At 56.4% G+C, this 14,345-nt stretch overlaps 2 protein-coding genes across 2 annotated transcripts in view; both read right to left on the reverse strand.

The window, feature by feature from the left end:
- Positions 1-12,732, reverse strand: part of Med29 (mediator complex subunit 29) — a 28,807-nt gene extending 16,075 nt beyond the window's left edge. Inside the window, exons 1-3 of the mRNA XM_013036124.1 lie at positions 12,497-12,732; positions 11,410-11,468; positions 10,838-10,922 (exon numbers count right to left, since the gene is read on the reverse strand). Of these exons, the coding sequence (XP_012891578.1) occupies positions 10,838-10,922; positions 11,410-11,468; positions 12,497-12,709 (357 nt within the window). The 5' untranslated portion in view covers positions 12,710-12,732. The remainder of the gene's footprint in view (positions 1-10,837; positions 10,923-11,409; positions 11,469-12,496) is intronic.
- Positions 4,154-14,345, reverse strand: part of Samd4b (sterile alpha motif domain containing 4B) — a 16,130-nt gene continuing 5,938 nt past the window's right edge. The window contains exons 2-11 of the mRNA XM_013036123.1: positions 9,315-9,554; positions 8,857-8,966; positions 8,648-8,734; positions 7,815-8,154; positions 7,594-7,679; positions 7,105-7,223; positions 6,476-6,674; positions 6,216-6,339; positions 5,014-5,097; positions 4,154-4,810 (exon numbers count right to left, since the gene is read on the reverse strand). Coding sequence (XP_012891577.1) covers positions 4,782-4,810; positions 5,014-5,097; positions 6,216-6,339; positions 6,476-6,674; positions 7,105-7,223; positions 7,594-7,679; positions 7,815-8,154; positions 8,648-8,734; positions 8,857-8,966; positions 9,315-9,554 — 1,418 coding nt within the window. The 3' untranslated portion in view covers positions 4,154-4,781. The remainder of the gene's footprint in view (positions 4,811-5,013; positions 5,098-6,215; positions 6,340-6,475; positions 6,675-7,104; positions 7,224-7,593; positions 7,680-7,814; positions 8,155-8,647; positions 8,735-8,856; positions 8,967-9,314; positions 9,555-14,345) is intronic.

The following is a 14,345-nucleotide window of genomic DNA, read 5'->3' on the forward strand; positions in this document are numbered from 1 at the left end:
CCTTGGGGACCCCTGAGCCAACTGCGCCTCATCCACAGGTATGACTACAAGATAGCACGCGAGTATAATTGGAACGTGAAGAACAAGGCCAGCAAGGGCTACGAGGAGAACTACTTCTTCATCTTCCGGGAAGGCGATGGGGTATATTACAACGAACTGGAGACCAGGTACTCTCCTCTGCTCTCCGCTCAGCCTGCCCCAGGCTTCTCAGGACCCAGGGCTGGTGCGTAGTCTGGCCAGGGCAGGGAAGAACCACCCTGGGTGTCACCTCTTCCTCAGCAGTTGCCATGTCTGTTATGTGTGTGTTAATCCTGGGGCTTGAATTCAGGGTCTGGGTGCTATCCCTTAGCTTTATTTGCTCAAGGTTGGTACTCTTCCACTTAAGCCACAGCTCCACTTCTGGGATTTTGGTGCTTCACTGGAGAAAAGTCTCACACTTTTCTGCCCATGCTGGCTTTGAACTGTGATCCTCATATCTCAGCCTCTTAAGTAGCTAGGATGACAAGTATGAGCTACTGGTGTCTAGCTGCAGTGTCTGTGAGAGCAGCTGGTGTGCATTTCATGAGCATGGGCTGGGCCTGGCTAAATGGGAGGCCAGGATGAAAATCTTCAGGTAACGTAGAAACCTTTAATACTTTTGTGTGGGCGCATACCTGCTTTCCCTCGTACTAATGCAGGCAACATATAAAATTAGATGTGTTTTAAGGCAAAACACTGGATACCCAACTTTAAAAATGTGACCCACACTCCTCTGAGGGCTGAAAGTTATCTGCTGTATTGGGGCCCTTGGTGTAAAAGCTGGCAAGTGTGACTTGAACTTGTTTAGAGATCAAAAGCTAGGCACTGGTGAGTTACACCTGTCATCCTAGCTACTCAGGAGGCTGAGATCTGAGAATCAAAGCCAGCCTGGGCAGGAAAGTCCATGAGACACCTATCTCCAGTGAACCACCAGAAAACTGGAAGTTGAAGTGCTAGAATGCTAGCCTTGAACACAAAAGCTCAGGGACAGTTCAAACCCCCAGACCAAATAAACATTGCAGATTCTATTCCAACAAAGTGGGTTCTGGGGGCCCACACCCATATGGTGGTACCAACCTCCCATCTTCAGTCCATGGCCATTTGTTCTATTGAGGGTAAAAAGGTCCACTGGGGCCATAAATTCCTATTACTCAAAAGCCAGACATCCAGGGGCTGGGAAGGTGGCTCAGTGGTAGAGCGCTTGCCTTGCATGCATGAAGCCCTGAGTTCAATTCCTCACCACATAAGCAAAAAGCCGGAAGTGGCGCTGTGGCTCAAGTGGTAGAGTGCTAGCTTTCAGCTGAAGAGCTGAGGGACAGCGCCCAGGCCCAGAGTTCAGGCCCCATGACCGGAAAAAAAAAAAAAAAAGCCAGACATGCACATGTAACAGCTCCTGGTCTTTATGTGGTGGCTTCACAAGTCAACATATATGAATGAATGTGGATCGCTTATGTGTGTACACCATATATGCAGTCCTCTGTGCCTCATCCAGAGTGAGCACTGTTGAGCCCCACATCAGAACCCACCTCTCTGGCAGTGTCTAAGTGCACCCCTCACCCTCTTCCTGCAATTTGCCTACTGCAGAGTCCGACTCAGTAAACGCCGCGCCAAGGCTGGTGTCCAGTCGGGTACAAATGCTCTGCTTGTGGTCAAACACCGGGATATGAATGAGAAGGAATTAGAAGCCCAGGTAAGAGCATCACTGCCTCTTCCACCCCCTCACCCCTTGCCCCCCCCCCCCGAGGAAGGGTAGCTGTGTGGTGAGGAGGGACAGGCCTGACCAGCACACTGTCCCCCTACCCTATCCTGCTTTCAGGAGGCACGGAAGGCTCAGCTGGAAAACCACGAACCAGAAGAAGAGGAGGAGGAGGAGATGGAGGCTGAGGAGAAAGAAGCTGGGGGCTCAGGTAGAGGAGGAGCTCGTGTAGAGCGGTCCAAGCCTTGGAAAGCGAGGGAGGGTGCGGTGCTGGGTCTCACCTCTCCCTGCTCCCTTACAGATGAGGAGCAGGAGAAGGGCAGCAGCAGCGAGAAGGAGGGCAGCGAGGACGAGCGCTCGGGCAGTGAGAGTGACCGGGAGGAGGGCGACAGGGATGAAGCAAGCGACAAGAGTGGCAGCGGCGAGGAGGAGAGCAGTGAGGATGAAGCCCGGGCTGCCCGGGACAAAGAAGAGATCTTCGGCAGTGATGCGGATTCAGAGGACGATGCTGACTCTGATGAGGACAGGCCTGTCCGCGGTGGCAGTGACAATGACTCTGACAGTGGCAGTGATGGCGGTGGGCAGAGGAGCCGCAGCCCTAGCCGCAGCCGCAGCGCCAGCCCCTTCCCCAGTGGCAGTGAGCACTCGGCCCAGGAGGGCAGTGAAGCCCCAGCTTCTGATTCCAGTGAGGCTGAGAGCGACAGTGACTGAGCCCCAGGGCCTTCTTAGGGCAAGAAGGCACTTTTCTAGTGGTGTTGGGGAGCCCTTCACCCTGCTCAGCCCCAACCCATTTGCTGTTAATAAAAGGCTACTTCTCCACTTGCCAGGGCCCTCTGGTGCCAACTCCCCCCCCACCCCCCGCAAGCCATACTGACGTGTTCAAGGACCCCAGCTTGAGTCACGGAAGCAAGGCCACTGGGTTCCCCATGAAATGGCACATAACAAAGGTCAGAATCCTTTTGTTTCAATTTTTTTTTTCTCCAAAATAAGCCCAGACCATTAAACAATTGAAACTCCAACAAATAAGTCTTCTCTAACAGCGAGAAAAACTGTAGTTACTCAAAGCTGATTCTGCCAGTGGGACTGGGGACAGTGGGGGGGGGGTAGGGTGAGACCATGGAGGGCCTGGGGGGGTGGGGGAGATGGCAGGAGGGAAGGGTCCTGCCCATCAGAGTGGGGCCGCCTGCGTCCTGCACTCTGCTGTCAGGCGTGGGGGGGAGGGGGGCAGCTCTCACCTCCCTCCAAGGGGGAGGGGATCCCTCACCAACTCCCAGTGCCAGGCAGTGAAGTCACCCTCAGAGGGGGGACTGGCTAGGGGAAGGTGAGGGTCCCGGGGAGGGACACCCAGCTGACTCCAAACTAGAGGCCTACTGCCCCCATCCCTGGCTAGAGGGAGGGGCTGGAGAAGCCAGGTGAGGGGAATGGGCCAAGGCACAGCAACCTGGAGGGCCGGGGCGGGAACTTGCATAGGTTGATGAGTGTGCAAGAGGTACATAAATACACCTGACACCCCGCCCAGCCCGGCACTGGGAGAGGAGGTGGGGAACAGAGGTGGGTCCCCAGGACCACCCTAGCCCCCTGGCTTCTTCCCCCTCCCTAGGCTCGGTGGACAGGAGGTCCACAGAGCAGGAGGCTGGGGCAGGAAGGCTGGGGACGGGCTGAAGTGCAGGGAGGGTGGTGGTTTTCAAGGGGGTTTTTGTTGGTTCTTTTTTTTTTTTTTTTGGTTTTTTTTTTTCCCCAACATTTTGTATCTTTAATAACATACACAATGGTTACCAGCCATATTCATAACAAAAGTTATTCATAAAATGTATCTAAAAATAACATTTTTTTTCCTTTTCGATGTGAAAAGCTTGAGAATGTCCCAGTGAGTGGGGGTGGGTTGAGAGGGGAGAGGAGGTTAAAATAGGGGGACTTGGCTTCCCCACTGTCTGAACCCCCAACCCCCCTCCCTCCACCTGGGCCCCAGCACAAGCCCTCATCAGGAACTGGGACCAGAGGGGCTGTGTGACTCAAGCTGGGACGCACCTCTGGGTTTGGATATAGTGTTCCGCTTACATGAGGTCATGACAATGGGGGAGGGGCGAGGCTGAAAGAGAGGGGACAGGGAGAAAAACAAACAGAAGAACAATCCCCTTTCCTGTATTCCTGACCTCCAAGTCCTTTGCCACCAGACCCAGGAGCGGAGACAGTGTGTTGGTGGGGGAAGGGGACATTAAGGCAACAGACTTCCAGCCTCCCCGCTGCCTGGCTGCCCGCCTTCATCCTCCGCATCTGGGAGCCAGGGCTGGGGAGTAAGGAGGGCGAGGGGGTCTGGAGGAGGGGGCGCTGCCCTCTCCTCTTATAAAGTTCAGGCTCCCCCTGCCACTGTCTTGGCTCAGAGAGAGGCCTGGGGATTCTAAAAATGATAGGGAATGATCAGAGAGAAAAACCATTAAGAACTATATAAATATGCATCTTAAATAGGCCTAAGAAATTAATTGTAGAGAACCTCTGACAAACACGGTGAGAGGTGAGAAGGCGGCTCCTGTCCTGGGGGAATGTTGGAGGGGAAGGCATTGGGGAGGAGAGAGAGGCTCCACTCCTCGCCCTCCTTTTCTCCCCAGCTCCTCCAGTGACTTCCTGGCTGGCTTGCCCTCCCCCATGGTGAGGTTCAGAGCAGATTCACAAGGTGGCAGTCAGTCTATCATCAGGGAGTCTGCCCTACTGCAGGGGCAGTGCTCAGCAGTCTGGAGGAGGCAGGGGTGGGGTTGGGCCAGGTGGAATGCAGTAGGGAGGAAAGGAAAGGGGAGGGGAGGGACAGGCAGTCTGGCTGGTCCTTGCCCCTTCTATCCTGGCCACCCACTCGGTGCCCCCCCCCAACCCCCCGGCCTCAGCAGTCTCTCTCAATGGGCCTGGGAGTGAGCAAGGAGTGTGCCAATGTTAAACAAAAGTTAAGAGGGTGAGAGTAGAAAAATATTAGAACGAGTAGCTGAGCCAGCCCACCCTCTTGCTGCCCAGGAGGCGGCTGGGGGTTGTCCCCGCCCGCCGCCCAGGAGCCCATGGGTGCGCTGGGCTGAGGGTCCTGTCAGATGGTGGAGGTTTTGTCTGTCCCATCTGTGGTGAGAAAGGGAGGAAGGGAGGCAGATCAGGAGCTGGCGGGAGGCCTGAGGAAGGCACTCATGTCACCTGTCACCCCGGCGGCCCTCCCTGGAGTCTGGCCTCCCCTTGGGCCCCTCAGAACCTCAAGTTGCTTGGTTCAGAGGTGGAGGCATGGGTGGGAGGGTGGGTGCTGGGTCAGGGAAAGAGGAAATGCTCACCACCCAAGGCGTGTTCTGTCATGCTCAGACACAGAGACTCCAGGGTGGGATTGATCTCCAGGTCAGGCCCAGGGACTGGGCAGTCTGGGAGAGAGAACAGGGCGGTGAAGGACCAAGGACAGAGACAGGCTGGGGACAGATATCACGAGGCAGGTGGGGCAGTAGTGGCCAGAGTTATAGATGGAGAACAGGAAGCGGAAGCTTTCCTGGAGGCCCACAGGCTGTGGCTGTTTAGGACAGGGACACCAGGCAGCACTGCTCCCGATGCTGACCTCTTCTCTCTGCATGGGCCAACAGGTAAGATAAAGTCTTCCTATGCTCACTTGCGCTTGCTGCTCAGGACAGGATGTGGTCCAGGCAGGCTCAGCGACCCAAGGCCTGTCCTCACCACTTTGCCCAAGGACCTGTTTCCTATTTGGGCACCTGGCAAACCCAACTACCTCGGTGTTCTCCACTGCTGTCAGGTCTGAGCTGCTTTGGTGCTGAGCCTAGAAGACCCGGCTCCAATCTCCTCTCACCACCCACCAGCCATGGAGTCCTGAGATCAGGTCCCAGTAGAACCTGTCTCTCCTGAAACATCTTTGTGTGAGGACTGACACCTGGGAGAGAAGAGCATCTGTGGCTCCCTTGGGTGTTGGAATGATGCCTCATTAGGAAGAACTCATAAAGACCTCATACATTCAGAATCCCCATGGAGGGGGCGGCCCAGGGCCATTGGTCCAGGGAAGGCCACCCATATGCAGATGGGGAAGAGGCAACAAGCCCCCCTCCTCCAGGGAAGCAGGGACCCATGACCCATGGCTGGCGTGTCTCTGATCTACCCCTTGTCCATTCAGCACTCCCCCGACTGCTGAGTCAGTCTTTGGGTGGAGGCAAAAGAGCCTTCCATTTCCAGCCTCCAGAGCAGGACTGAGCTGAGATAGTCACTGGCTCCCATGACAGCAGACAGGCAGGCAGGACTCCCCTCTCCGCAATCTCCGGCCCTAACCTCTCTCACTCCTCAAGCCCTTCCAAACTGAATGATCCTAGACAGCCACAGTGACAGTGGCCACTGTGGACACACAACACTGCATAGGGAATGGGGGGTGGGGCAAGGGGGTGAGGGACTGAGAGAAGGTGGCTTAGAAAGAAAGGGTAAAGAACACACTCCCATGATGCAGGGGGTGGGAGCTGAGCAGCGGTGCCTGGGGTGGGAGCCTTACCTGGAGGGAACATGAGGATGGCCTGGGGTGATGAGTGGACCGGGAGTGAGTGGGTGCGCTGCACAGAGCTTCGGCTCTGGCTGGGCATGCTGTTGCTGCCTCCAGGGTTGGCAAACCACAGGTTCTGCAGGGTCCGTGGGAAGAGAGAAGGGGTGAGTGGGGAAGAGGCCCAGAGGTACTGGAGCTGAACACAAGCACAAGGGCAGACACACAGCACCCCCACCACCGAGTGCCAGAGTGCCTGCCTCCATGTGGCTCACCTGTCGGCCCTGGCCCCCGAGGCTGGGGCTGGTGAGGGCATGTCGAGGGGAGACGCCCCCTATGCCCGAGGGGCTCAGAAGGCCCATCCTGCCAGGCGGGAGGGCGCGAGGAGGCATGGGGAACTGCCGCTGGGTGCGCCGGGCCACCCCCATCCCCACAGAGCCAGCTATGGGGAGAGAGTTGGAGCCGAACGCCCAGCTGGAGAGAGCAGAAAGCAGGGGGGTTAGCTTAGGTGCACGGGCCCATGTGTGCCCCCCTTCCTCACCACCCCACAGGAGGATGGAAGAGAGGTGTTGTGTCACACATCTGGATGGGGGTGGGGGCCGGACTGTGTCCACTCAAAGCAGCCTCTGGGGGGAGACTCTGCGACTAGTCTGGTGCAAGAAGGCGTTTCAAAAGCTCCCCATGAAAGGTGGGGAGACAGTGTCTCTGTAGGTGCTGGGGATGGAACTCAGGGGCCCCCCTCCATCCTGATCCCTGACCCTGCCTTGTTCCTAAGATGGTAGTCACTGCTCGAGTACCACAAAAGGGCCCCCAGCCCCAAATGCCATCATCTTTTTAAGCAATCAGCTGGCAAGCACAAGGCCAGGGGGGGGTGGGGGGGGGCTTGGCCAACCCCGACCCCTACCCCTTCTGCTGCCGGTAGTTCTGCATGTCCAGTGCGGCCTTGCGAGGGAACGTTCGCAGGAGCTTCAGCACTTGCTGCTTCCAGGACAGCAGCCGTTTCTTCTGCGTCTCTGTGAAAGCCTAGAATCGGGGAAGACAAGAAAGGAGCAACGATGTGCTTCCTTTCCACCTGCCTTCCACTTGGTGCCAGGCAATGCTGGCTAGGGAGACACCCGTGCAATGGAACGGGGCAAGGCCAACCTCCCGCCTCCCCCAAGAGGATTAGGGCAGGTGGCGCAAGCGTCGTGAGCCTGCAGGCGCTGTGGGCGAGGTGTCTCTGGGAACCTGTCCAAATGTGGGGACGGAGCGCAGGCGTGAATGAGTGCTTTGAGAAGCAGCCTTGGAAGTCCACAGCGAGATGAGGGTGGAGAAGTGAGCTGGGCCGGACCATGCAGGGCCCGAGTGGGGTGAGCCAGCCTCCCCCTGCTCAGTAGCTCAGTGAAGGCCTTACCTCATGAGTCAGGCACTTTTCGATGAGCTGGAGGTAACTGGTGATGTTTTCCTCATCTGGTCGGGACACCAACAGCTGGGTGCACACTGGGAGACAGGGAAAGGACAGGGATGCGTGGTCAGAGTCTCAGCGAGGTGCTTTGTGCAGTGTCTCACCTTCTAGCCAGCAGATTCAGGTATATCCCTGCTGCTCCCACTGTCAAAGCTGGGTTTCATCCTTACCTTTGCCCATCACCCGTGTAAACTGGCTGGGGATGTCCCCGTCGGCGACAGGAGCCGGGGCTGGCTCACTGCCATCAGTGGGAGCTGGAGCTGGTGGAGGGGGGTAGCTGTCTGCAGCTGGTGGGTCCTTGGCCTCGGTGCCCTTGTCTGTGCCGGTGTGGGCCAGGGGAGGCTCAGCACCTGGCAGCAGTGGGTCCCCGTGGCCCCCATCCTTGGCAGTAGGGGTTGCGGTGGCGGTGGCCACGGTGGCCTGCAGGACGCTGTAGGCCTTGATGGGGGTGATGATGATCTGCTGCAGCTCCTGCAGAGCACTCCGCAGGTTCCCACCTTCCAGCACGTCCTGTGTGCAGAGGGCACCGTGGGTCAGGGGCATACCCCAGGGGAAGGAGGGCTCACACAGGCCGTGGGGAAGACGGGACAGCAAGGGGACTGCTGGCTCTTCCCCTCTAAGGCAGAGGACTGTGGTGTCTCAAGGGCCCATGAGGAGGATTCAGATCCACTCCACATCAAGACCCCACAGGCTGGGGAGGAAAAGCCAGAAGGCAACAATGGAAAGACAGAAGGCAACAATGGAAAGCGATCTCTCTCTCCCCACCTACCCCCACCCCCCAACCCACACACAGGAGAGGGACTAACTCCCCTACCAGAAAGATAGACCAGTCAGAAAAGTTAAAGAGCACACATGACACCGCTTAGAGAGCCATTTGATGCCAACTTGATCTCTGGCACCTGACTGCCTAGGGCTGTGGTCAGACCTGAGGAGCGAAGAGACCCAGGAGATGGTCCTGACAGCTGACAGGCCAATCTCAAGGGATAGAGAACCAGGTCCTTACCTTCTCCAGGGACTTGAGGACACTCTGCCTCTCTCGAAGCTTCTGGATGCTCAGGGCTATCTTGTGACGGGCCCCTTTGGTGACATTCTGTGGGAAAGACAGAGACAGGGAGCTGGGTGCCTTCTCCTGGGCAGCCTGGGCTGCAGGGCAGTACCTAGTACCAAACGGTGCCGGTGCCAATGCCTCCCCACCAGTCCTCCTGGCTTCACCTGCGACTCCAGGTGCTGCTCGGTCAAGGTCATCATCTCCTCATAGCTCATCTGGGAGAACAGGGCTGCATACTTGTGCAAGCGGAGGCTCTTGAGCCACGAGGGCACATCTGTGGAAATGGAGGACATGGGGTCAGGACCTTGACCCTGGTGACCAGAGGGAAGGTGGGGGGAAGGCATGGGCCACAGGGAGCCTTAAAAACTGCAGAAAACTGGGAGGGCTCACTCGGTCCTAGCTACTCTGGCAGGAAGCCCCTGCCTGAGACTCCCAGGAGGACTTGCTCACTGCTGTGACATATTCTCTGGTGCTTGGCTTCCTGGGAGGGTGGATGTGGCTCTCTCTGCTCTGTCTTGAGCACAAAAGGCAGAGGCCATCCACTCTTCTAAGACCTTTCCCAGGGAGGGGGGCAAAGGGGGGTAGCTACATTGGCTTTCTGTCCTCAGAGCTCCAGGTGTACCTTTCATGCCACTGCCATCCTCCTGGAAAGTGTTCCGGCTAGAGCCCTGTTCCTCCGTCTGCTCACTGCCAGAGGAGGCCACGCTGCTCTGGGGTGAGAGGGGGGCGTGGTCGGGCGTGGAGAAAGCAGCCCGGGCCCCAAGCTCCTCTGGACTCGGCCACTCACCAGGGGCCTGGGGGCTCGTAGGGATGAGTGACATGGAGCGCTTCAGCGGGCTGGGGTGGATTTGGCAGGGGAGACCTGGCCAGAGAGGGAGAAGGAGACATCAGCCCCACCAGCCCCACCATCCTCCAGGAAGGGACCCTGGGGCCCAAGGGGAACTGCCTCTCAGATACTGCTCATTCCTTCCCCTAACACCCAGCAGCTGGCAAACCTCTGCTCAAGGCCCCAGCAAGCCTGGCTTGGGGTGATGGTCATGGTCTCCTCAGTGTCCTGCCTGCCTTCCTGACTCCTACAGACCTGGTCCTCAGGGTGCCTTGTAAAACACACAAATCTCAACAGTCCCTGCTCAGTTCCCAGGTGCTTCCTTCATGCTGCAAACAAAAAATCCCAACTCTCCTTCACTCCTGGTCTCCCATTCACCTGACCTCTCTCATTCCCCATAGCTCAGGCTCTTGGTCCATCTGGGCCTTTGAAGCCCTCATCTCTCCTCAGCCCCCATTTTGCTCCTGGAATTCTCAAGCTAGTCTGCCTGTCTGCCTTCCTCCTTCCCCTCCCCAGCCCTCCCGGGCAGTGCTAGTGACAGAGCCTGGAGCTTTGCACATGCCAGGCAAGCACTCCACCACTGAGACATACCACCAGCCCTTACCCGCTAGCTTCTCCTAATCCCAGCAGTTGGTCCCCTCAGGTCTCATCTCAAATGTCCCCTCCCGCTCCCTCCTGCGGCCTACACTGAACCTTCAATATGAGGTCACTGCTCCAACCTCAATCACGACTGCTCTCAGCTTCCCCACAGCATCTCTGATAACCTGAAATGAGTTTCTTGTTTATTTGCTAGAAAATTTTATTTTTATTTTTATTTATTTTTTGGGGGTCCAGTTGTGGGGCCTGAACTCTGGGCCTGGGCACTGTCCCTCAGCTCTTCAGCTCAAGGCTAGCGCTCTACCACTTGAGCCATAGCGCCACTTCTGGCTTTTTTTTCTTTTTGCTTATGTGGTGCCGGGGAATCGAACCCAGGGCCTCATGCATGCAAGGCAAGCGTTCTACCACTGAGCCACCTTCCCAGCCCAAGGGTTTGAACCATGATCCTCAGATCTCAGCCTCCTGAGTAGCTAATGTTACAGGTGTGAGCCACCAGCATCCAGCTTGTGCCTCCCTTCATACTACTCACTTCACTGAACTGCTCTCGTTTGACCTTATAGTTGTGATTCCACTGAACTCAAAGCTGTAAAAGCAACAGTTGGGCACCACTGTGTCCCCAGCATCAGGTGTGGCTCAGAGGTGACCAGTCAAAGAGTTGCCTGAACACCCAGGGAAAGGAACCGGGTGGCACCATGGTCACCAGTGTCCAGAAGGCAGCTTACCAGGCAGAGTTCCAGCTGGTCACATAGTGCATAGAACTCTTCCAGAGACTTGTCAAAGCGCTGTATGGGTCCGTCGCTGCTCTCTCTATAACCAGGGAGAAAAGGGTGATCAAAAGGATGTCCAATCTCTGGGACACCAGTATCCACCAATCAAGTGTCTGTCAGTAAATCATGCCCAGGCCATCTAGGCAGAACTTGTCAACAGGAGGGGTGGGCATGGTGGGGAGGGGAAGGGGTTTCTGAGGGTGGGGTGAGTGAGCATAATCTAATATAGTCTTCTCCCAAAATTTGTCATTTGTAGAGTTCGCTCTCTCTGGGCCAATTACAACATTCCACTCAGAACCCTGGGGCCTCATTCTGGAGTTACTTCCATGTACCCCACCTCCATCCCTGCAAAGCCCCCTGAACCACTGAGCCCATCCTGTGGCTTAAGGAAGCCTCTGTGCTCCCATCTGTCCTTCCCTTTCTTCATGGTTCTTCCCTGGCTGCCTCCTTGGGTTCCCACCTCTTGATTTTAAGCCCCTATGTCATAGTGAGAGGCATACTAAATGGTGGATGGGGTCTGTACTTACTGTCCATTGTCAATGTTGGTGTTCTGAATCAAGTTCTGGGCTGCAACCTTCATCAAGGTCTGTTAAAAAAAAAAGACAAAAACAAACAATGGGGATAGAGAAAGAAATATTAGGAAGAGCTATGTTCTTCCCTGAGACCCAGCTAACTAACAGGCCTTCTCTTCATCTGGCATCTCTCCTCTAGACAGTTGTAGAATAATGCCAGTGTTCCCACTGCTCTGATGATTCCCAACAGTATTTTCCCAGGACACCCTGGTTTCTCACCAATAACCTCATGACATGGCCCGCATCCACCAATCACAGGCAGAGCAGAATCTCTGTACAATCTGAGGGCTGAACCAGAGCCCAATATCTCCCTTAAAATATCCTCTCCCTCTCCCTGTCTCCCCTTTCCTCTCTCTTTTGGTCGGTTGTGGGGCTTGAACTCTGGGCCTGGGCGCTGTCCCTCAGCTCTTCAACTCAAGGGGAGCACTCTACCACTTGAGCTACAGCACCACTTCCGGTTTTCTGAGTGGTTTACTGGAGATAAGAGTCTCACGGACTTTCCTTCCCCAGGCTGGCTTTGAACCGCAATCCTCAGATCTCAGCCTCCTGAGTAGCTGGGATAACAGGTGTGAGCCACCAGCGCCCTGCTTCTCCCTTAAAATCTCTTTACCCTTCAGAGTTGCAGTCAATCAGTCCCAATCCCAGCCTCCATATCTGCGTCAATCCCCCTTTCTGAGGTTGGGCTTCAGTCTCACAAAAAATGAGCAAGTTGCCCGACGCTGGTGGTTTGCTTTCTGTAATGTCAGCTCCTCTGGAGGCTGAGATGTGAGGATTACAGTTCAAAGCCAGCCAATTAGGGAAGAGCCAGAAATGGAGGTGTGACTCAAGGGGTAGCGTGCTCGCCTTGAGGGAAAAAGATCAGCGACAGCCCTCAGGCTCTGAGTTCAAGTTCGAGAACCGACACAAACAAGTCTTACCCGCTTCCCTGCCCACGATTTCTCCCTAAATAGCTCCGCGGCACCGCCCCCTTGGACTCGGACAAGCCGAACACCGCTGGCTCCTAGCAGCTCCCAATCAATCAATCAATCAATCAATCAGTCACCTGTAGACTCTCCTTCAGCTGCGGGATGAGCATCTTATACCGCTGCACAGGATCGAAGTCCTGCTGCTGTTGCTGCAGGAGCCCGCTCTGGGCCGGTCCCACCAGTTGCGTTGGCGGCTGCGGCTGCTGGGGCCCCGGGCCACCAGCTGAACCTGGGCCCGCCACCCCTGCACCTGAGGAAGCCGCAGAAGCTTGCTGCTGGGGAGCAGCCATGTTTGCTGTAGAGATTTCCGGAAGTACGTCAGGAGCTAGTGCGTCTCCCGCGGTTCATTCGAGTCTCGTTCCGTAGTTACCCCCGCCTTCCAGACAGTTTAGCCAATCAGAGGAGCGACGCTGCTCCGCCTTCATTACTATCCAATTGGATGCCAAGACTGGAAAAATCTGATCACCAATTACAAGGGGTTTTCCTTGGTAGCTCCGCCCTCTAATCCAACAGCTAGCCAATGAGCGGGAGGCTTTAATCCGGACTCTATTTCCCGAAGGATTCGCGGCCTGAGGAGATCCGTCTCGGCCCTCAGAGTCTCGGCGGCGGTTGGTGACGCCAGAGCTGTGAGTCCGTGTGTCCGAGGCGCCGCCTGCGGGCTTACCGGGACGTAAACTCTTCTCTTCTGCATACTCTTCCCAGCCTTCCCCGCGGAGAGCGGCGCCCACGGGAGCCTCGGCTCAGGCCCGGAGGCCACCTTAGCCGGCACGCCCCTCGGCGTCCGCCCTCGGCGCAGCCAGGCCGCTGTCGCCGCGTCGCCATGGCGCCCACCATCCAGACGCAGGCCCAGCGGGAGGACGGCCACAGGTAGGCGCCACTCCACTCGACTTTCCAGTTTCCTTCTGGGCTTCTGCAAGGCCGGTGGTGGTGGTGCATGGGTATGACGTCACTGCAGGTCTTCCCGTGACGTCAGGGAGCCCCCCCCGGACTCGTGGGGGAGCCCGCCTGTGCCCCTATACCTCCCCGCTGTCGAGTTGGGAGACTCCCCCGAAGGGGATTGCTTACTTCGATCCCGCCAATGGGAGCGTTTTCCAGAAAACGACTCTAAATACTGTGGGGGTTTCATTAAAGCACTGGGGCGACTTCCCACCCCGCTAAAAGGGGACGGATTGCGTGGCTTCCTTCACTCGTTAAAGCACTCAGAGTTGGGACACTTAGCTCCGTCCATTAAAGCACCTAGAACACCTTCACCAAAGAAAGATACTAACGCTTGTCACTTGGTGCCTTTTGGAAGCTTGGTCCTGTTTTTTTTTTTTTTTTTTGCCGGTCTTGGGGCTTGAACTCTGGGCCTGAGCGCTGTCCTTTGAGCCTCTGTGTGTTCAAAGCTAGCGCTCTACCACTTGGAGCCACAGTGCCACTTCCAGCTTTTTCTGAGTAGTTTATTGGAGATAAAGAGTCTCACTGACTTTCCTGCCTGGGCTGGCTTCCAATGGTGATCCTCAGATCTCACCCTCCTGAGTTGCTAGGATGACAGGTGTGTCACTGGCTTCTGGCTCTCACTGTCTCTTTTTTCCCCCACCAGGCCCAATTCCCACCGCACTCTGCCTGAGAGGTGAGTCTCCAAGGTACTTCCTAGGAGTACGATGGGGTATGACGGTGGCAGCAGTGGTGGGCACAGAAGCCTTTTCCCCTCCCTTCTATGAGAAGCCTAAGCTGGCTTCAAACCAACTTCCTCAGTGCTGGAATTACAGGCATGCACTACTACACCTGGCAGAGGGGGTTGGTGGGGTCTAGCAGTTTTTTTTTTGTCGGCTGTGGGGCCTGAACTGTGGGCCTGGGCACTGTCCCTCAGCTCTTCAGCTCAAGGCTACCACTCTACCACTTGAGCCACAGCGCCACTTCTGGCTTTTTCTGCTTATGTGGTGC

The sequence above is a fragment of the Dipodomys ordii genome, unplaced genomic scaffold, assembly GCF_000151885.1.
Source record: "Dipodomys ordii isolate 6190 unplaced genomic scaffold, Dord_2.0 Scaffold249, whole genome shotgun sequence".
Taxonomy (NCBI): Eukaryota; Metazoa; Chordata; class Mammalia; order Rodentia; family Heteromyidae; genus Dipodomys; species Dipodomys ordii.